The sequence below is a fragment of the Struthio camelus genome, chromosome 2, assembly GCF_040807025.1.
Source record: "Struthio camelus isolate bStrCam1 chromosome 2, bStrCam1.hap1, whole genome shotgun sequence".
Classification (NCBI taxonomy): Eukaryota; Metazoa; Chordata; class Aves; order Struthioniformes; family Struthionidae; genus Struthio; species Struthio camelus.
The window spans coordinates 43,162,179-43,186,818 of record NC_090943.1 but is presented as its reverse complement, the minus strand read 5'-3'; the positions used below and the strand labels follow the sequence as shown (position 1 = coordinate 43,186,818).

Sequence of the window (24,640 nt, the reverse complement as noted above, 5' to 3'; positions counted from 1 at the left end):
CCCATTAGCTCCAGTAGATCCAGTAGCTCATAGCTTGGGCACTTGTAGCACAACTTGATAAGATATACTCATATAAATATGTACATGGCTTTATTTTTCCCAACTGTTGAACTAAGAAGTATTCCAGAAAGAGACCCTTTCCTACCTCTGTGAAGGAGCGTAATCTCTGCATACAGATCTGCATCATGCTTTCCACCAAAAGATAGGACGGACTTCTCTTTCACTCTTCCTCTCTCTGTTTCTTGCAATTCTGCGTGAAAATCAAGAATAATTGCATTTTATTATCTTACTTTGTATTTAAGCTGCAAGTAAATGCTCTTTAAGTAGTGAATCTTATTTTGGTCTTCTTAGGGCTGTAAGATATGATTCAGTGAGGTGATAGTATCATATTTTATGTTGCCTCACTGAAAGGATATTTATAAATATATTTCCATTTCCTCCATCCTATTTTTGCATGGAAAGACAATGACAATTTTTTTTTCTTAGGATTCCAATTCAATTTTAAAAGTTCAGTATAAGCTAATATGGAGCTGGCTGAATGCTTAGGAGCAATCTGTCTGCTCCTACATAGAACTACCATTAACCTGCCAGATACAGTTATCTTGAAACAAGCTCGAACAGCTTCATATTCCCATAGAGAATGGAGATGTAAATTCTGAGATAACAAAGGCATAAAGAATTTCTCTAAGTAGAGACTGGATAAACTGGCAGCGCTCTATGGGAAGTGAGTAATGGACAACTCTACATAGCAGCCATTGTAAATTTAAGCAATGTGTTTCTACTTTAGAGCAATTTCATTTATATATTTCAGAACACTGAAAAGGTCACAGATTTCTACACAGGGCCTCATTGTGTATTCCTTGTGCATCCAGCACTGCCTTGAATCGAGGTTTGTGGAGCTGTAACCACGCGAATTTGGAGAACTGTGAATGCCAGAGATATACTTTCAGGGTACTCCACTGAGATATCTTTGAAGAAAGTTTATTGTATGTCAAACTAATACCAACATTAATAATCAAATATTAAGGATCGTATTCTGACTATCTTTTTTATATCGGAGGAATGACACTATTAGTCAGGGAAAACAAGTGCAATCAGAATCTGGAGCTGACTGATAATTAAATTTGACTATAAACTGTAAAAATAGCATTGACAGGACAGCGACATAAGAATGTACTGTATAATGTCATTTTAATGCATCATCGTAACTTGACACTGGTCTTTCAGTTTAACAATAAGTAACATCTCTTGACGGCTTGTATTTGGCTTACACTATGTCTCTTGCTGTTATGTGTTGGGAATTGTAAAAGGTGCATGATTGTGCTGTTTCTGTTCAAGTTGTTTCTAATTGAAATCTTCACTGTCCAGTGTTCTTTCAATAAGGGTACCAGCTACAACATTTACATTATTTTATGGACACAGAAACTGGCTTTTCAACCAAACTGAATGACGCATCTAAATATATAACAAGAGAGTATGTGTGTGTATATCTATCCCTGTAGACGTATATATATTTATTAGTTCACATAAAGTCTCTCATTTCTCCTCACCATGAGCTTCTCAGAGCTCAGGTATTTGGAAGGAATCCTGACTTTTCATGAATGCAGAAAGCCATGAATCTCAAGATTAGTTAATATATACTTTTACTGTGATATTTCCTACAATTTTCTCTCCACAGAACTCAGCACAGGCCAACATTAAATGCAGGTCTAATGACTAACAGATGCCAGAATATGCAGGAAAAGTCTTCTACCTGCACACGCTGAAGAATCAGTGGCTGTGTCATTTTTCCCTTTGATCCTTTGAGTTGGTAGCCACTAAATTCCTTATGTGTTTTTTTCTTCTTCTGATTGCACACTAGAAAGTACTTACCTTTCTTATGTTCTGTGTAACAGTCTGCTATTTTTTCGTGCCAGAAACAAAATCCTGACCTTGGTGGGTTCTTGGGCTGACCCAGAATAAATGCTCTTTTATTTATTCAGTTCTCTGATAGTTAAATTCTGAGTATTTTCTTAGAGACATAATAAACTTTCTTAAGTAAGAAAAGAGTTGATTTCAATAAAGTTTCCAGCTCAGCGATAGAAATATAAGGAGTGTATCAGGTTATTCATTAAATGGAAGACTGTCTTCCATATAAGAGCTTAAATAATTGGAGAAACTAACCTCTGAATATCCATATTAACGCTAAGGTTTTTTTTGTAAAAAGGGTAATCTTATACTTCATATATCATTCTTAGAATATACTTGCAACATACATTAAATGAAGAAATGTTGCTATTAACTCTTAGAATAATAAAGATACTTTCAGTGTAGTACATAAATCTCAGTAGCAACACAGTATCTATTTTAGCTTAACTGTACCAAGTAGCCAAAATACATTCAGCACTCTGACAGGATTTGTTTGAGGCTCCTCCTTTGAAAGGACGCTCCTTGCTTTGAATTTCAAGCACCACCTTTTGTAGAAGGTGGACTACAGTAATTCTGTTTTAAAAGCCAGATGATTGCATGTCTGCCTCACAATTCAGTTGTGTCTTTGGTGATGGGCTTTTAGGGCCTTGTGTTATATTTTGCTTTCTTGTTTGGGTTTAGGTGGCTTTTTTTTTTTCTTTTACTGTCGGTCTTTGCTTTCCATCTGAGAAGTTCTTGATATCGTTGTTGAAGGCAAACTATTCTTTGAAGAAAACTATGGCAAAATCTGTAGTTAGTAATAGAAACTGGATAACTAATGGGAGGAGAATGCTTTCCTCCCTGTCCTGAGATTTTTGTTTTTAATGCAAAAGTGAAAAAGTTCTCAATAAAAGATATAATAAGGAAATATATTTTAAGCATGGCAGAATAAAGTGACATTATTTTGGTCTGAAAGTAATATGCTGTTGTACAGCGATATACTGTATCTCTCAAATTGGGGTTGCTTGATTATTTTTTGCATTGTTTTCTAAGCATCATTCTGCATATAACTTTCAGTTTGGTCACTACTTGGATAATGTGAATGGTACCCATTATTGAAAGGTAGTCTGTATTTGTACTAATACAGAGAATGCCAGTTTAGAAATGAGCCTGATTGCATGGTTCATTTTGTTCTCCTTTGTAGAGCCAGGCTGCGGCCCACTACAAAGGCACTAAACATGCCAAGAAGCTCAAAGCACTGGAAGCCATGAAAAATAAGCAGAAATCTGTTACTACCAAGGACAGCGCAAAGACTACCTTCACTTCCATCACTACCAATACCATCAATACCAGCTCTGACAAAACAGGTTAAGCGATAAACTTTGTTGCTTTTTTTTCCTTGTTTAACTCCATGTGTGTTTGGTTACGTGCTTGCCGCATTGATTCATGCTTGATCCATCTTTCTGTGCAATATTGGTTTTTTTATTCCTTTCAATACGCTGGTAAGAGTAAGAGAGTCATGTAACCACTTTCTCTTTGTAAAAAGAGGCTTGCCATTTTTTCAGGAGAGAATGCAATACTTATGACTTGATTAATTTTTATAGCAGCTGAACTATTAAATATCAACTGATCTAAACCTTGTAGTCTATATGCAGCATTTCTGTATAAATAATTACACATGGCACATTTCTTTTAACCACAAACAATGCAGCAAGTTGCACTAATTATGTGTAGAAGCCTCTTACAAAAGCATTGTCAGTAAAAAACTAGTTTTCATAAATTTCAAGCATTGCATTATTTTTTTAAAATGGTTATTGCATGGTTTTGAGCTGGAGAATAGCTGTATAACCTCAACTCTGCATAATCAGGTAAGTGTTATCAATGCCAATTATTCTGCTTAACTGAGTCCTCAGACTGAAATCATATCCTTTAAATGATTGTGTGGGTAAAGGGTATTTCTTTGCAAATAACATTTACGTGAGTATTTGGTGAAGTCAACGGGGTCTGATTAACCTGTCATTTTAAATGTGTGGCTATTGTACTGGAAATTTCAAAGGAAGGTTGTAAGTTCATAGGAAAGTGTTGTAGTAGCTCACAAGATATGATTACTCTTGTGATTCTCTGTATGAAGGTACATATTTAGTCATAATTACCCCACCTTCCCCCAAACAAGCCCAAAACAGCAACAGCAAAAAGCTAAAAGTGTGAAAAAGCGGAGGCCTTTCTACTGCTGCTGAAATCTGCTCATTTGGAACCAGTTCTTCTGATTCAGTAAGTTTAGTACTTTAAATAGAATTGCAATTACTAATTATAGTATAACAAAAAAGTACCTTACAGATATGTGTAGTACTTTCTCTAAGATACATTTTTACTGTCTTTCTTATAGACAGATACCTATATGTCTCTCTCTCTGTAGAATCTTTAATAGCCCTTTATTATAGACAGCATACGTTTTTGTGGACATTTAGATCCTAACAATAATAGGATTACTTTAAAAAGCAATCAGTAGTTACAATATTTTTGTATGTGTTACAAAAAATACTCCTGAAAATATTCAAAGTGCTTTTGTTTCTGATGGTGAAAGAAGTGAAGCGCGAGAGAATGGGAAGAAGGATGAGAAATGTCAAGAGTTATTTATCAAAATATATATGTTTATAAACATGTAAATACTTTAAAAAGTTTCTGCTGCTCTTACCTGTTAACATATTCACAACAGTGAGAGGGATGTTGAATGGAAGTGAGTTATTGCTTGTAAACTTATGATCTACTGGCTAAAGAAGATAACAAGAAAAAAGGGAGATATTTTTAAGCTTTAAAATGTATTATAAAAAAGCTTTTTTTCTTATGCTGTATAAGTTTGGAAGATGATCCAAGATGCCTTAAAACCAATCTAAGTCTTTCCATCAGGCTTTGAATTAGGTCCCTGGCAGGGTACATGAAATGACGTGTATCTAAGGTCAGTAATACGAATCAATATTTATCTCAGCATAAGAAAGAAAGCATCAGAAGACTAGTTGCCCACAAAAGAAATGGCCTATGCAGGAGTTTCCTCAGCTTTACATACAGTTTACTTGTTTAATTTTATGAACTATGGGTGTGCATATGTGTGTGTGTGTGTGTGTGTATAATATACACATATATATGCATATATACATATATGTATGTGGTCTGTGTTATAAATACTGACCTGAATGGCATTCTAAATTTTCTTCTACTGAGAGAGACTCTCTTCACAGGGATTTTATTATGGTTCCAATACCCACCTCACCCTAAAAAAAACCAAACAACAACAACAACAACAAAACTACAGTAAACAGTAAGGTTTGTTGACAAAAAGCCAAAATTTTGGCACAAAATACTGACAGCCCTGTTCAACTGCTGGCATTCAAAGAAAGGCAACCAGTTTTATCCAAATGCTAATACAGTTACTGCAGGTCAGCATTGATGTGACTGGTAGTAAAACAGTATCCCTGATGTAAAATATCTTTTGCAGAAGCAAGCATGTATGCATAGCCAAAAAACTAACCAACTAACCAGGCAGGCAAAAAAATTTTGTGAAACCAAAAGGCTAAAATTATCTGCCAAAGATAACGAGTTAAAATCCTCATAAATCAAATTGTTTTCCTTTCCTTTTCAGTTGTTCTGTCTTGCATATACTTGCTAGAACTTTTAAAAGTGAAATATTTTCTGAAAGCCAGAATATCAGAATCTACTTCACTCTATGATTTTATGGAAATGATTGCTGTAAAAGTCAAATGTTCTGGTAGTAATATGTTATTCTGAGGGAAAAGCTGTACTAATGAATATAATTCATTAATTAACTATTCAGAATTAAGTTCTGTTAATAATTCCCTGTACATGTGACCATTTGGAAAGAAGCTTTTAGTACAGTATTTTAAAGCTGTGGGCTGAAGATTAATATGTGATCCCAAATATGCTGAGAATAGGTTCATGTTCATATCACCTCCAATTCATCATGTACAACAGTGGTTAAATGGTGGATTACATGTCAGTCACAGCACATTGGGCAGGATTTCAGTTCGCTGGTTCTGCGTAACCTTAGCAGCTCCAGCAAACAAAATGTCATCAGGAAATCCGCAGTGCCATGCAATAAAAATTATGAAAAAGACCACACAAAACACAACTTGATGCTAGAGCTAAAGCGGCAATTTGTTATGTTGCTTATTCAGAAAGTATTGTGCTAGCTGTGATGCCTGCATGTGTTATTGCAATAAATAATGGAAACTATGCAACCCCAATGTAGCCACACTCCTTAAAACCTTGGATAAATGATTCCTGGTGGTTAAACTGTTTGTGTTAAGGATAAAATGTGAAATATGGGGTCATTTTGCTCATTCCGTGATGGTCACTATTTTTTTACCCCTCTAAACAACCTTTAAAATTATTAAAAGACTTGAACTAATTACCTTAAGAAATCTTTGGAGGAATAAAATATCACGAAGAGTTATATTGGCAGTCACGGATTAGAGGATATCATTCTCAACGTGTTGTAACTTTGTTACCAGTGGTTTATTTAGCATCCTCTTTTCATCTGTACTTGTCATTTCTATGCGATATCTGTAGTCACTCAGGACAGAAGAAAGGAAGCATGACCATTCCAAAGAGAAGCCCTCTTTAGGATGGTATACAAGCCAGCTTTCAGTATTTCTTGTTTCTCCCATTCAAAGGGTGTTAATAAAAATGTATATTTTCACCATATATTAACATACCTGCATACTTATTTCCTGATAAAAAGTAGTTAAAGGTCCTTGGTAGCTTTATGAATTCACTCACCTTTATCCGAGGTATATTTTCCTCATAAAGATGCTTTGCAACTTGACTTTGGCAATAAGGACAGATGCTTTAGATGCCTTTCAGAATATATTTAGATAGACTATTTTCCACCATGCTAACTGTATGTCCTGTACACTAAAGTCGTTGTCTTGCACTCTAAATTTTTCTGAATCTAGAGTGTTCAAGATGCATGTACATGTAAAATGTGTATATACACATAGTTATTTTATACATCTAAATATAGATCTTCTCAGAAGCTGTTTGGAGCTGTAAATGACTTTTCCTAAGCACATTATTGTGAATTTGATCCTGCAGATTTGGGACTTTTTTTTATTCAGCAGAGAATTCGGCATAAATTAGGTCATCGTTTGCTGTCAATGAAGAAGAACAAATAGACCAGAAGGGCAAAAAAGGCGTTGGCAAACGTCTCTAGGGCAAAGTCTTTAACGTTGCTTTTGATTGTTATTCAGTATGTCTTAAATTCTGTGTACTTAAATGCAATGAACACTTCTTAAAAATAGAGAAAAATGTAACGAACAAAAAGGTGTGTACCTGGGCCAAGGCACAGAGACTAGTTATCATTAGTACAGTCTTAATGGCTAAGAGACCCATCTGCTGTGAGACAACAAAATACTGGCCACTCTCCTAAAGAGTTTAGTCTCCACACAAGATGAGAGACAACTTTCAGAGACAGACAATGTTATTATAATTAGACAGGTGTTTTAAAAGAGCAGTAGCATAACCATGTTCAAATGATAAAGGCATCACAGGAAATGGAAATCTTGAAGGATGGATTAGAAGGTGAAGGAGGAGGGTTTTTTCCAGATATTGAAAGTATATGCGTGTAACAGCATGGGATAAAACATTAAGTCATCTTACTTGCCTTTCACTGGCACATTTGAAAATTACTCTCTGCTTATACAGCTGTGCTATAACACTCATCAGAGAAATTAGAGCGGGGGGTGGTTGCTGCTCATGTTTTTAGGCTTGGAGGTGCTGAAGGGAAAAACTCAAATTTATGTTATTATCTAAAGTGGAAAACTAGATTCTGGAAGAAGTTAGGAAAATAAATATTATATAGCATGAAAGGCGTCAAGAAGACCTAAGATTTTGGAGATGGGTTGGAACAGACGATATCAGCAAGATTTTTATTAGCTTGTACCAAACCTTGATTTCTTACGGAAGTGGCAGAATTTTAGGTGAGCTTCCCCTTTCCAGCCCCCTTTTTTTGTTTTATTTTTATCACAGAAATGTTAAGGGAATTGATGGTCAGCAGGTGAAACTTGCTCCTAAAGTAACAAATGATTTCAGTCCAGCTGTGATAATTCATAAATGGACTTTCAGGACCTTGGCCAGGTTTTGAGTATCTTCACAACCCCTCTGGGCAGCCTGTTCCAGTGTTTGGCCACCCTTAAAATAAAAAAGTTTTTTCTTATGTTTAAGTGGAATTTCCTGTATTTCAGCTTGTGCCCTTTGCATCTTATCCTTTCTCTGGGCACCATTGAAAAGACTCTGGTTCTGTCTTCTTTAGTCCCTCAATTAGGTATTTATACAGATTGATAAGATTCCCCCCTTGAGCCTTCTCTTCTCCAGACTGAACAGTCTCCTCTCTCTCAGCCTCTTCTGGTGTGTCAGATGCTCCAGTCCCTTAATTGTCTTAGTAACCCTTCACTGGAGTTGCTTCAGTATATCCATGTCTGTCTTGTCCTGGGCACCTCAGCACTGGACACAGCACCCCAGTTGAGGCCTCACCAGGGCTGAGTAGAGGGGAGGGATCACCTCCTGTGACCTGCTGGCAATACTCTTCCTAATGCAGCCCAGGATACCATTGGCCTGTCTTTACTGCAAAGACACATTGCTGTTTAACTTGTTAACTAGTGACTGGCCTCCAGCTGGACTTGTGGCACTGACCAAAACCCTTTGAACACATCAGTTCATCAGCCTTTTTTTTTTTTAAAATCCTTTGTTCTTTCTTTGTTTTTTGGGTTTTTTTTTGTAAAAATAAGAACTAAAAAACTATATATATATATAGATAGATAGATAGATAGATAGATAGATAGATAGATAAATAAAAGAATGAAGTCTAAGGAAATCAGGGAACTGAAATAGAAATGAGTAAGACCTATCCAGATCTCTGTTCTGCTAATGCATGGCTGTAATAGGTTTGCACTGGTTTCCATCAGGCAAATCACACTGAATTTATGTAAAATGCATTACTGTCATAAAAAGTGTTTGGCATGCAATTAAAATATGAAAAGATCATCAATAGGACCTGGCTGAAGTGCAAAGCTCTCTCTCTTGCACTTTTAAATTGTTTCTTTATGTCTTACTGCAAAAATATGTGACAAATTCAGCTTTATTTTCAGAGCTGTTATTTGCAGAACAGTTTTATTCTTTTTACATTTTACTTCATGCTCTGTTATATACTCCATTGTCTTTTTATATTGTGCTTTTAAATAATTTTATAGCACATTTTATCACACATGTAACCTTTAACTGTGCTTCTGGGAGATGACTTAACAGTCTATAGATACTGGGAGTAAAAGCTAAAGCAGATCCATTGCCTTACTGGAGCTCACACTGAAGCTGGTTTGTGGCTTCCCCTTATTGTGAGATTGTGAGTGGAGATCTTGCCAATGGAGTCTAGGACACAATTCACCTCATTCTAAAGTACAAATCTAAAATAGTTCAAACAAAAGAAGAAGCCCCTAAGAGAGCATATATATCTCCACTTGATTATCAAGAAAGCCTGTGCTGACAAGGTCAGGTGTAGACTGCTACACTGTGGATATGTAAAGCTGGCAGAGAAAAATTCCAGTTTCAGTGACTAAATTGCCCTTTCTTTCAATGCATCTAATTTTTTTCCCATATATTCTGATTTTTTTGTTTTTACTGACTCATGAATTGCCCTTTAAGAATTTCACAGTCAACATGCAAAATTTGAATTGTATTAGTTAATTCTGAATGGTCATATATCAGATGATACTGTTTATGACTATTAAGTTAAAACTTGCAATAAACTTTTGAGTAGCTTTGGAATTTCCCATTGATGAGAAGAGTTTCTTGATTTTTTTGAAAACCGTGAACCTTTTTCTGTTCTAATTTTTGTTAGTATTGGAGAAAAACCTATTTTCTAATAAAGTTAGACTGCTAGAGTATATACTGTTTACTATTAAAATATGAATTTCATCTGTCTTTTAGCAAGCTCAAACCTAAGTGTCTGCTGCTGGAACATTGTTTGTCTCCTTCAGGTCTCTTGTAAGGATGCAAGGGATTCTTTATTATTAGTCAGCTCTTACTGCTTTATTTAAAATTCACAGTTTCTGCTGTGAATTGTAGGCAAAGATTTTCAAACTTAATGCAAAGGAAAACAGATCGTCATAGAAGAGAAACAGATACAATTGACTAGTACAACAGCAGTTTCATTTAACCATGTGAAAAAATATTCCTTTGATTCTATCTGTATGAATGTATGTATGTTTGTGAAGTAGGTGTATATGTATGTTCGCAATAATTGTCCTTTTCTGTTTGGGACAGTGATTGGCTGTTATTTCCTCCAGTACGGTGGATTGACATACCTTGCTTCCTTTCTACTGTGACTTAGTCAAATTCGTGTACACTCTAGCTGTATATGTAGATATGTTTGTGCAGTTCCTGGTTCAGTTCCAGAACCTGTAATGGAAAGGAACTTCCATTTGAAAATGAAAATCATTTTTCTCTTATCTCTGCCTTGATTTTATCTCCACTTCATTTTATCTTAAATATAGTTTTAAAACTTATTTTCTTTTTTATTATAAACATCAGTTTCAGTCATGGCTAAGTTTCATAGTTTATGAAGATTTCCATATATTAGGAGTTATTGGATTATTTCCAGTGTTGCTTAGCACAGTGACCCTATCTTATGATTTACCTTTTTTTTTAAATGGCAAACCACGCTGAGTTTTCCTTTCTTAAGGAAAGCGAAAGAAGACAAACTGCTCTATATATGATATTAGCATGTATTTAATTAAAAGTGCCTATTTATTAGCATTTTCATAGATAGAAGGTTTTCTTGTGATCTTTTGTAACTGAAAGAAATTCTAATGATGATAAAAATGCTGCTTGTATTCAAAATTTAGAATATTTAATACTAATCGAAATCTGCTAGCAGATGCAGAAAATATTTACTGTATGATTCCACTGTACAATTTGCTGCTACACAGCTTAGACTGTGGATACCCTTGTAAATGTATTTATTTCATTAAAGGTCTTTAATCTAAGAAGACACTTCAGTAAAGTCTGTTTGTAAAACAGCTTTTGTTTTCTTCCCTTACTCCTTAGTATAGCATGAAGCATGCTCTCATTTGGACATGTAATTTCTTTAGATCATTTCAGCATTGCTTAGGGCACAGCAGGATTAGCAGGCTAATTCTGCGTTTAGACTTGTGAGATCATGGATATAAACTGATTTCCTTTGCAAACAATGTTTTTGTACAGATCAAAATATAACAATGACCTTGAAGCTTGCATTTGTAAGGATTTTTTTTACTTCATGCTAACTCATTTCTTGAGGCATTTTGGATAGGGGATTCCAAAGTTGTGAGTGTGAAATAATAAATGAGAAGTAATTGCTTGGTGATTGGCACAACACAGGTGCATTTTAAAGCCAGCTATGGGACTTTGTTGCCCACTTCCTAATTGCCCAATTCTGAAAATCCCTCTCTTTCTCTTTTAATTTTACTTGAAGAAAAAATCCTTAAAGGAAACATTACTCTGAAAGACACATTCTCATAATATATCTGAGATGCTATTTTCATTTGCTTGGAAAGTAGAGATTACTGATACACAGTTACCAGTTCTCTTGGTCACATGCTTGGAAAAAGCAACCCAAAGCAGTCAAATTCAGCTGTACTACATTATTCACTTTAAATCGCCAATACTTTGACTTCTCCATACCTAGACAATCTGTAGCGAACTGCAGCACAAAATGTTATCAGCGTTCCGCAGACTGTTGTACCAATTTTGCATTAGAGCTCAATGGTAATTTGAAAGACAATAGGTTCTCTTTTGATCTTTATGTAGAACTAGGGCTTTTTTTTCTTTCTGAGAGTAGTTAAATGGCGATATAGAAATTATAGTAATTGATGTGCTCCTCAATTGATCATTAATGTGCAATAAAATCCTGCTTTTCTTGCATCAATATACACTGAGAGTTTTGTCATATGAGCACCATGTGTTTTCTGTGGACCCAGCTGCTTTTGATTGGGATTGCCCTGACAACAATTTTATGCTTGAATAACCCTGCAGATAGAAACTTCTGTCAGTCACATCTGTATCAGCCTATTGAATTGGTGTGAAAGTCCAGTACCAGCAATGGACTAACAATACTTTCATAAGTCTGAAAAGCGTTTTCTATTGAATTATTAAATTGGGTCTTTCAAAGTGTCTCAGGTAAAGGTGAGCGTGTTTGCTGCATGCCCATGGTTGTAACTACTGCAAACCTTGGGAATAATTTTCAGTTTATCAGAGATCTTTATTTTCATCAGCATTACTCTGTAAACTGGATCAAGAACACAGTAGCAAGCATCTGCTTAATGACTCATTCTTCCCTGTGTGTTTTGTTGTTATTTTTTCAATGGTATTGAAGCTAGCTAGTAGGATGGAACTGAGGGCTTCACAATTGTAGCTTTTGGGATTTTAGGAGAAATCATTGTGTTGCAGCGTTTTCATGACCCTCTTTCAAGTTTTTACTGTAAAACAACAGATACAGCAGCCTGTTACTATGCTTTAATTGTTTATTTTGTTGGTTTATGGACTAATTTGGAATAGAGCTTAAATCTCTTGATCTTGTACTGTCAGATAGGAGGTCAGTTTTTGAGATTCTGGAATTTTTCAAATGAGAAGGCTTTGCTTTGAGGGCAACTGAAGAACAGGTAGGTCTTCATGCAAGTGATCCATTTTCTTCAAGCTGACGTCGGATTGACTGGGCAATGTAGAAGTAGCAAGTGGTTGTTTGCTATGTGTTTGAGGACTATTTTTGTTTTGCATGTGACATTTCTAAGGCTAAGAGGCCCTCATGGCCAGAGATGCTTTAGCACTTGCTTGCTTTATTTATTTATTTATCTATTTATTTTTGCATGTCATATTCCTGCAATGCCTAAATCAAAGAAAGGAGGAGAGTGTATTAAAGAATATGAGTAAAGGTACTATGCTAGATGCTTGGAGCCACCGCTGTATGATTACTTTTAGAGTAAGACTTGTGTAAAGACAGCCTGAGCTGGAGCAGATGTATTAATACACCTAGTGGGGTTTGCTTCATCTAGTCCATTCCAGTGGCCATTCACGTTACAAGAACTCAGCACAGCAGAAATTATCATCTTAGAAATAGACTATCCCCCCATGTATGTATAGCAAGCATTTTCAAAAATACCTAGATCAAAACTAAGCACTATTCAAAACTATCGTAACAGTGTTAAGGCATCTTCAGATCCATCTTAAGATAGTAAGATATTTTGCAGCAACAATATCTATTCCATCTTCCATTTGATATTCCATAACTTTCCGTAGCATATATAAAGCACTACCAAATCACTGATTTCTTTGCTATCTACCTCAGCTGGAGAAGTCTATTAAGTGAAGTTCTGAAGTTGTTATGCATTGTTATCATTCCTTTATTAAAATATGCCTTCCACTTAATGTGTTAGTGGAGTTACACTTTGCAAGTATTCCTTTTATCTTTAGTCTTAATCAAACAAAGATAAAACAAATTAAAATATGAGGCAGGACTAAATACTTGCTTCAATTCCTGCCATTCCCTGTCATTCCCCCTCAAAAAGAAGAAATAGAAATGTTCTTGTATTTTGAAGTATTGAATACATGGCAAAATACAAGAATACATCTCATTGTTCTAAGATTTGCTGGCAGTGCAGTTATAAGTCATATAAATAAGACTAGGCTAAGTTGTGGTAGTGATTTAGTAAGGCATCTTCAGTGCCAGTAGACATCAAGTAGTCTTGAGACAATGGAAAACTGGGCCTGCAACATCTGTCTGAGGAAGAAAGTAAATACGCAATTGGTCTTCATGCAGCTGAACTCTGCACTTCTTGCACTTACACTGTAGCATTCAATATACAAAGTAGCTTGCTTATAGGTAGCTCAGGTAGGCCACTCATACCTTTAACTTCAGGTTAGGTATAGTGAGAGTCTCCTGTTCTCAAAATTCATATAATGTTTCAAACATGTTGAGGAATGATTGTGTATTTCTTATTTTATCTTTTTGCATTCTGTACTCTACCCTGATAAAACAAAAAACAATCTCCCAGTATTAAAACACTTGTTTTATGGCACTTCCATAGCCAAATTAATACCAATGGAGCTAGAGCAATTATCGCAAATTAGAAATTAAGAGTGACAGAATATTGTTATAGGAAACAAAAGGATATAAGAATACATACAGGATTGTCAAGGGAAGTAAAAAGGTGCTTTTAAGAGGAACAGGAACCAAAGAACCATGTCTCATAGATCCAATTTGGGAAGGAGAAAACGCTTTACTTATTCATATCAACTTGATGATAATGTCGATGATTAAATGCTTTTCATGCTAATGGTGGCATTAAGTGTATTTAACCACAAGTACTAAATTAGGCAACAGAGCAGGATAAGCCTCATCTGAAAGGTTTAAAAGAATTAGATAAAGAGCTTTCTGGATAAATTGTTATGGTTTCCAGTACATTGTAGACACTGTGGAAAATCCAGAGGACTGGAAGAAAGTGCATGTTGTTTCAGTCCTCACAGAAGGTAAACAGGATGACTCAAGTAATTATAGGTCTATCAGCCTGACATCAATTCTGGGAAAAATACAGCACCAGCTTACAGGGGACCTGAATAATAAAATAAATGAGATCAATTAATTAATGACAATGAATATGAATTCATAGAAAATCAGTCTTTCATACCTAAAATTGTTTCTTACGAGATTAAATATTTGATTGATAAGGGATAAGAGCACTGATGCTATGTGCTTGTACTGCTGTAGAATGTACAGAGGTTGAAAGTTACCTAAGATATTGGAATGATACAGAATGATTGTAGAACACATTAAATGGGTTTAAGCTTGCTAATTATAGGCCTTGGAATGCAATCAGGAGCCACGAGTTGGCATAGAAAGATTCTAGTGAAATCCTTTTGGAACAGGTTCTTAACTCCAGTCTACGTCGTCAGTCAGCTGCAATGAAGTAAAAAAATATGTACAGTTTGCAAATGGCACAAAAACTAGGGGTTTGGGTAAGTAATGAAGGTAAATATATAATCACCTGGTGAGCTGGAGATTCAGTCAATCAAATGTTTTTAATAGATCAAAATGTAATGTCATATTCTCAGAAAAGAAGGATTAAGGAAGATTTAAAAGTTGGGGGGCTTCATGTAAGGATGAAAAAGACTTGGAGTACCTGATAAAATATCAGCTACATGTGAACTACTAGTGTAGTGATGTTTCCAGAAAGCCTCATGAAATACATTTTTGAGGAAGATGGAGGAATAAAAAGATTTTTGTTTCTTTTATTACTGTAAATGAGTTATCCATTATTCCAAAGAATATCATCAAATTGAGTGAGAACTCAGGGAAGATCTACCAGTGATTTAAGAATGATGAAAGACTTAATAAGATAGATGCATTAAACTTCATTGTTTACTTTGTCAAAGGGAATGTTAAGCAGCATTTTGATTACTGTCTATAACTTGTGTGAAACCAGCAGTCTAATTCTAAAACAATTCTAGTAGCTGGAAGGTACGGCAATATCCAAAAACTGCAAGTTGAAAGTGGTCAGGCTCGTTCCACAAACAAGACAACCTTTTTCACAGTAAAAAGGATTATAGTACTTACCAGATATCATGTCTCATTCTCACTCAGCGGTTTGATCAAAGTTAGTAGATTTGACTCAGTAATTAATTAAAGTAAGTCCTCTGGGCAATGCTGTTTTGTAGGTCAGAGGAAAGTGTGGACAGAAATGTCTTTTTCTGGCTTGAAAATATCTCTATTTTCTGGCTTCAAGTATAGAATTCGTCTTGCTGACTCCTCCCAGAAAAACCGTCTTTGCTGCTTTTGTATTTTCACCTACTATATTACACAGTTTAGATGTTCTGTAATGACGTCCTTCGTGTGGCAAATGTACTAGTGCTGAAATTTAAACGTGAGATTATCTCCCTTTGACTTCTATCAAAGAACGTGGATTGTCAGAGCTAAAGAATTGGTTCTTGAAGTATATCATCCCCAGGTCATAACATTTTATCTTTCTATGTTTCATACAGGACTGGACATGTGAACAGTGCTTGATAGATAAAATCCTAGCAAATTATGAATGTTATTTTAGATCATTGTGGATAGACAAAGCCTTTATGGTGCAGAGCTGCCTGCACCTTCTCTTAGTGCCCTTAATTATGTCCAAAAATTGACTTCAAATAATTAAAGATATTTAATTTGTGTAGAAGAATTTTTTTTTCTTTCTACTATAGCTTTAGTATTTTCTTTTCCTGTCATTGTTAGAATTTGACTTAAGTGAGACAATTAAAACTCATATTGCAATTCCCTAAGTCGTATATTTACAAGTATTATCTCCTTTTTCAGTCAAACGTTAGTACTTTTTTACCTTTCTTGCTCCACCTGTCGTTACTTTTAAGCCATATAATAGGCATTTTAGGAGATTCAGAAGAATTTCCTAATTTAATCCAATAGATCTGCCCAGAGGAAAGTGCTGGCGATAACCTACACTTTTAGCAACTCATGTTTCCAGCTGAATATTACAGAGTGTGCAAATTTTAAAAAATCAGATTTTTATCGCACATTTCAAATTATCTCATTTCTGCTTGCAAATGGCCATTTTCTTACATTAGAGCACTCAAATGAGCTCTTCAGTTCATTCACCTTATCATGGGAGTCCTGAGACAGCTGCCGTACAGTTTTAATCCCTTGCTTTGCTACATTTTGCTTTTTACTATTTCTGGTTCATTTTCTGCTCTGCTGGTTTAATAGCTGCAAGTTCCTAGCATCGTCTTAGCAGATCCATCTGAAAGCTGCATCATTAGATTGCCCGCTTCAGCCATGCAGTCAAATTTACTTGCAGTAGTTGACCTTAATAAGCTGACATTTCCCAAAGGGGAACTTTTCCCCCTTTTTTCCTGTTTTTAAGTATAAGGAAATGCCAGCAGCCATTGATGGCTATACACAGGCAGCTTGAAATACATGGCAAATCTTGCCAAACAACGTTGTCACACTTTTCCTGCATGTGATTCCTTCCTAGTTACACTGCTAGTTCCTTGTTACCCTGCTGGACACAGGGCAGGATGAATGGTTTAGAGGAGGGTGCTGTCTCTGTGCTGTCCCTTTCTGCTACACAGTATTAGTAATGTAAGGGAACTTCAGTAGCACAATTTGATGGCTTGCATGTGGGGAAACCTCTGGTGTGTACGTAGGGATGATAATGCTCACAGCAGCTATGAGCGCGCTACTCAGAAAAGGCTTTTCTACATGAGCAGTGGCATGGATGGCAGTATCTCATAATGTGAATCAGCTCTCTTATTTCAAATTGCTAAGATTTGGGAACTTTTAACCCAAGAACTGTTGGCAATAAGCTTATGACTGATTATTTCCCCTGTGAAAATCCATCCATGCTAATCCATCTACAAGAAATTTTTCGTGGAAACACAAAGGTCAGGTAGCTGTTTTTTATTCAAATGTAGATAAATTGATGCACATTTATACAAGAGCTTATTACCTGGATGCCTGGATACTCAGACATGGATTTACCAAGATGAAGAGAGGAACAAAAAGGGGGTTCCTTTTTCCTGCTATCATCTCATTGTAGTGTGCCAGCTTGTGGTGCATGTTGTGTCTTGAGTTGTGCATCATATCTGCTCCCTAGCTCCACACTCCAGATACCAGCAGTGAGTGAGAAGGTGGATTATACCCATGATGAGCCAAAGTTGGGAGGCAAGCCCCTACGTGCACAGCAACTGCATCTCCTTGTTGCATTTTTGGCAGAGATGTGAATGCCTTCTTGAGTCAAAGTCAAGGGGTCCATTAGAGGGAAAAACTACTTCAGTAGTCTGAAAGGTAAATAGCAATCTGTCTGAACATTCACGCTACATAATTGTACTTAACTAGTGTGTTTGGGTAAGTTTAAAGGAAAATTACTCAGCCTACTACTGCAAAATTTAGCTATCAATCACATTCATTGTTGTTGTTGTTGAGAAAGTTTCAAATGTGTTTTGACTGTACAAAAATTTGAGATTCTCCTTTATAATTCTCTTTTTCCTAAGTCAAGGGATTTTTCAAGCTCTCCATTGTGACAGATGTTCATAAATACTGAAATTTTATTGGGCTGCATTTTAAATTATCCAATAGTCTGTCTAGCTCCAAATCAAGGTTCCTAGTTGCTCTCTGTCACAGTTGTGAAGCTTGCTTCGTGACTTCCTCCCACTGTCATTTTCTTTTGTAAGTTTTTAACAATTTCTAGCTAACTTTAAACAAAGGAAGAAAATTAATGAAAATCTGGATTAACTCACTTCTATTAGCTGATTAAAATTGTTGTTGTAAGTACATTTTGTTCTACATTTTTTGTCTGACAATAACAGTCTAGAAGAACCATCTGTGACTGGAATTCTGTGTCTCTTTCATTCCTTTAGGCCAAACTGTTTCTAGTTCTTTGAAGAGATTTTTAAAAATGCAAAACTTCACTTTCCAGGCCAGTTGAAAGTAAATCTTTGAGATGAGAATGCTAAGGGGAAAAAAAATATCCAGGTATTGTGGATACTAATCTCGTTCATCAAGTACGGGCTATTATATTTCTTCCTATCTTGCATTGCTACCTATACTATTTCCATTCAGTTGGTTGCCTGCTGCTCTTTAAAGAAAAAAAACTAACAGAAAGTTTGAAAAAAATGCTTCTCTATTTTCTACACTCTACACATATGGAGATGTGCTACTCAAAACTTGGTCTTTTTCACTTCCACCGATACTGTGGACACTGTATCTAATCAAGAAGGCTGTCATTATAGAACTCGTGAGATATATTGCTGACATTTCCAGCCCTACATATGTGGGAGTGCATTTATCTTCTTTTAGTAGTGTGTCATCATATTCTGAGCAATGGCTATTGTGTGCTTGCTCACTTTACGGTTGGCAGGGAATGCTTTCCAGTGGCTGAGCTGGCCCTTCTAGCTAGTACATCTTTTAGTACCAGTTTGAAGAACATATTTATCTTTTTCAAGGTCATTACTACACACTTGGGCAGCCTCTGAAGGTAGAGACAATTTGATATTTTATCAAAGTAAGGAGAGTCTGTGGTATATTTCACAGGTGTTTTTTTAATGATTTTTTTAAATGTATCCCTGATGATGTGAAGTGAACAAAGATATGTATTTGTGCTCCATACTAATAGTTAACCTAATATGTTACTAATCGTTTCAAGCTCTGGTTTGAAGGATTGATACTATTATTTATTTGAATGGATTTCTTTTTTACCATCTGACCTGAATGTCTGCTGTGTTGTATTGGCAGTAAAGTTCATTAATTGACCAGAAGAAGCTTTAAGAGACTGAAATGTTCGATTTCGCAGCGGGTTTAAGACATTTCTTAATTAAATTAAATTTCAGGTGTGATTATTACCCAAGAGACTGTGCTTCCAGAAATTGTAACTGATTTGAAGTTGTACACAGTAGATGTGGAATGATGTGTCTTCATAGCACTAAATGGTTGAGTGATGTTAAACTAGTGAAACTGATACCCCAGATTTTTCTTGTGTGTATGAACGAAGTTCTCTACTTGCAAAAGATCTGTACTTTGTTTTTCTTCAAAAGGAAGTATTTCATATAAGAAGTAACACTCAAATAGCATTCATTATTTGGAGTGTTTCCTTAAGCTACCTTGGCTAGGAGCTAGTGAAGCAACAGTGCAATATATACAAGATTCCTCAGTTGGGTCTCTAAGGAAATAAATTGTTCTGATAGAGAACCACAGGACTTTATTAGCATTACAGTCATGTACAGCTTCTTTTGCTATTTTCCCGTTTTAATGACTGCCAAACTTGCCCATTTTCCTGATCAGACGTACTGATGGATGTCAGATGCACAGTTTCCAGCTTTAAAAGAAGTGCTAAAACTCTTCGTATCATAGCAGCATTATTTATAGACTGTTCATGAAGTTTTGTAAGTGTAAAAAATGTGTACTCTGAAGAAGAATCTTTAAAGACTTCTTAGTGGCCCAACAGACTGCAGAAATTTATTTCATCTAGACCTACTGAATGGTTAGCATGTGTTTAAGTACATCTAAAGGTTTGGATTATTATTGGTGTGATTTTGCAGACAACCAGTGAGTGAGGGAGAGATTTAAGGAGATTTTCCCCAAGTGCCCATTTTACAAATCCCTATTTACTGCTTCATACGGTGTCATATGTTGAATAGACAGATAACCTCCAGCTTCAGAAAAGGAGCAATCCAATTTTGATTCAAGTGGCTCATGTTACTGTTATGTTGATTGGGGGTTGAATTATCAAAGGAGAAGAAAAGAGCAGGGATAATTTTGCAGACACAACAATGGGATTAAAACGGAGTGGAAGTGAGGGAGGAATTCCTCTAGTTCTGGCTACATGATAAAGGACCATGGTAGATGCAGCATTGCCTATTCGGTAGCCATGAGAACCTGAGACCCAGAAGCCCCTACAGAAAAAATGAAGAGCTTCAGGGTTTGGACAGAGTACCATAATTACCTGTCTGTCTTTTATGTGTGTATTTATCTATGTTGCGTATTCCCCAGTGAGTTCCAGTCAAAGATGGATCTGGGACACTTATTTTGTACCATAATTTCTGTCACACCATGGGAACCTCTCTTTCCACGGAGGATGAGGAAAGAGAGCTGGAGAAGAGAGCTGACAGGCCGGGTCTCACAGATCATGACAGCAGCAGCTGGCATACAAGTGATGCACAGCTGATGTAGGGCAGTATAAATGAGTGAATTATCTGCTTTAAAATGACCCGTAGAAAACGTGCTTATTTCTCTTTATTCTGTTTGTACGTGCAAGTTTGCATGAGGATCCCAACATGCTTCTCTGAGCAGCTGTGAACATATTCCTATAGTAGTTGCATCTTCTGTGTTTCAAGCATTAGACTATATGTAATTAAATACATTTATTGTTTGAATTAACTACCTGTTTACCACTGATATCAAGAATGAGAAGTCTTTTGCTTAAATACATATCACCAAGATGACTTCAGATGTGGCTTTCTTGAAAGTAGAATCTAGACTATTATTTAAAAATATGCACAACAGCCATTTCTCTGCAGATCTTCAGCACTTCAGTAAAACAAACTATGAAAATAAATCATATTAATGTCTTATAAAACACAAGAAATGGAGGCAGTTAATTTTAGTGTGTCTGATGTTAAATTGGTGGCAACCCTTTGCCTGGGGACAAGATAGACTGATAGGTACTATAGCAAAAACCCCAGTAGCACCAATTTTCAAGCAATTTTTTTTCAATATTTTGTTCCAAGTGCATTAATTAAAATATTTATGAAGTTGAGCTATGATTGTGATATAATTAATGCTGAATGCTGAGTCTTGGATTCCACTGTGTGTATGTCAGGGTTCTGTAAATTTTTTTTTTATAGTAGCTCTTGGCACAGAGGACTTACCACACTATGACCGTATGGGCTAATTTTATTGTCTTAAGTATGCTGCAAAATTTGAATGTAATTGACGAAAGTACATTGCTTAGGTATCCTCTGGAACTTAAGAACCTATTTCTCCAGGCAAGTCTTACTACAACTAAGTAGAGTAGTTGTAAAGCTGGCAGAACCAGGTTTATGCTGTTTTGCAGTTGTAAAAATTATGGCTGTGATCTCAGATTATGTACTGATAAGGAACGTTTCTGAACAAGTCAGCTCCTAAGGAGGAAAAATTGTTTACTGCAACGTAAAACAGAGATCAAAGCTTCTACTTAAAACATCCCTCTGAAAAATTGAAACAGTCAATTTAATGGTATCTGTGTTTTAAAGTGTGCAAAAGGTGTTTAGTGGTTTCTGTGTCTCATTAGGTCTAGCTGAACGTAGAGATGATTTTGACTGGTGTATGCTTTTTATCGAAGCTTACATTAGGAAAGGGTTGGAAGGAGAGAGGAAAGGGTAAACTCAAATAAAAAAAGAAAATCTTCGTTTTTAAGTAACAGCAATTATCAGAAGTTCTGCTTGTATTAATATTGTCTGAGCACATTATAAAGCATTTGTCATAGCTAATGCATTCCTGTCAAATCAAGCAATATTAGAAGAGGACTTTTATAATGAATATTAATATAAGAGACAGCCGTAAGTGAAGTAAATTATAGAGGCATGTAAATGTAGTATTAGCTGCTACAGCAAAGTAGTCTTCCACTGTAAATCAATTTCTTCCTATAATGTTAATAAAAAATTAGGCCACTTGGTAGTTGTCTGCAAGCTGCTGAGCATTGATATGAGTTTTCAAGTGCTTTGCTCCTACGTCTAGCACTAAATTAAAAGTCATATTCATGAAAATGAGATTACAGTCTGTGCACTCAGCTTATCGATGGTGCAGTATTTTCTGCACAGTTCTCAAGTCCTTGTTCACACATCAAAACACCTATCTTCCATTCAGCCAGCTCTGACAATTTAGGCAAATTAAGAAATTGGTATAAGAATTACCCCACTACATCAAAAATAAAATGCATGAACTTCAATTTTGGCTGCCTATTTTAATCTGGTTTTTGAAAATGACAGTGTTCTGGGAGTTTGTGAATTCAAGGTTCTTTGTTTATGCCTTTCACTGTAAAGGTAGAAGCCGTGTAAAAATATGGCTCTGGATTTGTGTTAGGATTTTTTACATAGATCTCAAATTTTTGATTTTGGCTCTTTTGTTGCTTGTAAAAAAATGATTAGGAAGTGAAAGTAGGACTTTGATGTGTAAAGGATTTTATGCATAAAATTAGGTTTTGTAATTTTATCAATATATGGTAAATTAGTCTTTGTTAAAGTTACTTAGCCACTAACATCAATTACACACACCTTTTCTTTTGCAGTGGAGTGGTTATATTTATTTAGGGTTATTATTTGGAACTTCTTTTCCCCAATTTTAATAATTTATTTGTTTGTAAGTGGTAGTGTTATTTTGATTTTAATATAGTGCTATGTCTGAGGAGTACTGACAGTACAGTACAGTCTGTAAACTGTTTTCCAAATGAGCAACTATAGTAAAAAGGTACAGAATTTGGTAATGTAATAATTTCTCCCTAGTGCTATAAAACAAAGGTCTTAAGACATTTGAAATGTGGAATTTAAGTCAAATCTTAACAATTTTGAAACACCCTGCTTGTCTATTATCTGCATTTCAGAAACATCTAAGTTTTTAACGCTTAAGTTCCCGGTGCACATTTTGGCACACTCAGAATCTCTTTTTCTGTTTCTGTTGTTCCACAGAATTAAGCAATTAATTAAGAACTCATTAGGCCAAAAATTAATTACCTCAGAAATTAAGTTATTCATTTTGATGTGATAAGAAAAGATACCTACATGGCCAGTCTCAACACTAAGGACTGCTGATTTATTTAATTTAGCATGAAACCTTTATTGGACAGAATGTGTGAGAAGGGCTCAGACCAGGTGTAGGATGCAGGTCTTTATTTAATAAAGGAAAGTGTCCTAGACACTGAAAATGAGAGTGCGCAGGCCTCTGTCCTCAAAAGTGAGCTGCAAAGTATTTTCAGACATTTAGTTCAGGTGGATCATAACCTGCATGTGGGTTTTCCCTCAAGATCACTAGTCCCACTTACAGGGTCTCTGAATGCCTTATACTTGTGGTTTTCACAGTGGGGTCAGGTTGCCTGTTATAGCTAAAGTCCTGTTGCACTGAACTGACTTTTTTTTATCCAGATCCCTTTTGCTTCTGACATCATTCTAAGCTCTGATATTTGGCCATGCAGTATAGAAATCTCCATTCAGGAAAAGCCCAGCATTATAAGAAACAGAAATGAAAAAGTTAATGTTCAAATATCTTTTTATATTCTATCTGATATTTAGCTTGTGTAATGTCCAATGTGTAATGATCATGTAATCTGCTTGGAAATAAGTCAACAACCACCTGATGAAGACTGTGACTATTTTAGTTTATCTAAATATTCTGAGTCAAACAACATTTTTTAGACTGCTCACTTTTCAAGACTACCGTCATCCATATATCATTACTTCTCAAAGGTGAATATGTGTTGAAAGCTGAGGAAAGCTGAAAAAAGGAAGAAAAGAGAAGATTGCTGTAAGAGGCTGTTTGCATCTTTCAATCCTTTATGAAAGATGGACCTTCAACATAATTAGGGATACAAAGAGGGAATTTGTTAAGGAAATAGCTGTAAGTGAGGCAAAGAGGCTGTGAGCATCTCGCACGAGCAGAGTTTACATTTTATGTACAGAAAGCCACGCTATTTGATATATAGCAAACAGTTATATATCAAGAGAACCATTTGTCAGAAGATGAAAATATTCAAAAAGAAAACTTTAATTCCTGCAGAAACTCCTACTTATTTCAGTCAAGGTAGGATTTAATGTTTTTACTCTATTTCCCACAAATGTTTAGATTTTCCAGTTTTAAAGGGAATTTAATAGAATGATGAGAATTCAGCCTCTCGCAAGTATGTAGTTATGGTTGATGGAAATACTGCTTTTAAAAAGTTTTCAAGAGCTTTTATAGAACAGAATGTAAAAGAGGAGAATGAATATATCAAGATTTTCAAGGTGTGGTTGTGTCCACCATTTTTCTTGTTACTGTGAGGACACTAAGGACAAACTTGTGAAAAAGTAGTTCAGAATTTCCTAGGTAAGATTTCACTCTCTCACAACTTTTAAATAGCAGTTATCTAACTCTTACTAAGAGCAACTCCATGATTTTCACCAGCAAAGCAGGAGGGTTTTGACACATCTTTTCAGT

At 35.6% G+C, this 24,640-nt stretch overlaps 1 protein-coding gene across 7 annotated transcripts in view; it reads left to right on the top strand.

Annotated features, from left to right (window-relative positions):
* The window catches only part of ZNF385D (zinc finger protein 385D), a 437,723-nt gene that overhangs the window by 371,816 nt on the left and 41,267 nt on the right, over window positions 1-24,640 (top strand). For all 7 annotated transcript variants that reach the window (XM_068935412.1, XM_068935410.1, XM_068935406.1 and 4 more), the window contains one exon: window positions 3,092-3,254. In XM_068935412.1, the coding sequence (XP_068791513.1) occupies window positions 3,092-3,254 (163 nt within the window). The remainder of the gene's footprint in view (window positions 1-3,091; window positions 3,255-24,640) is intronic.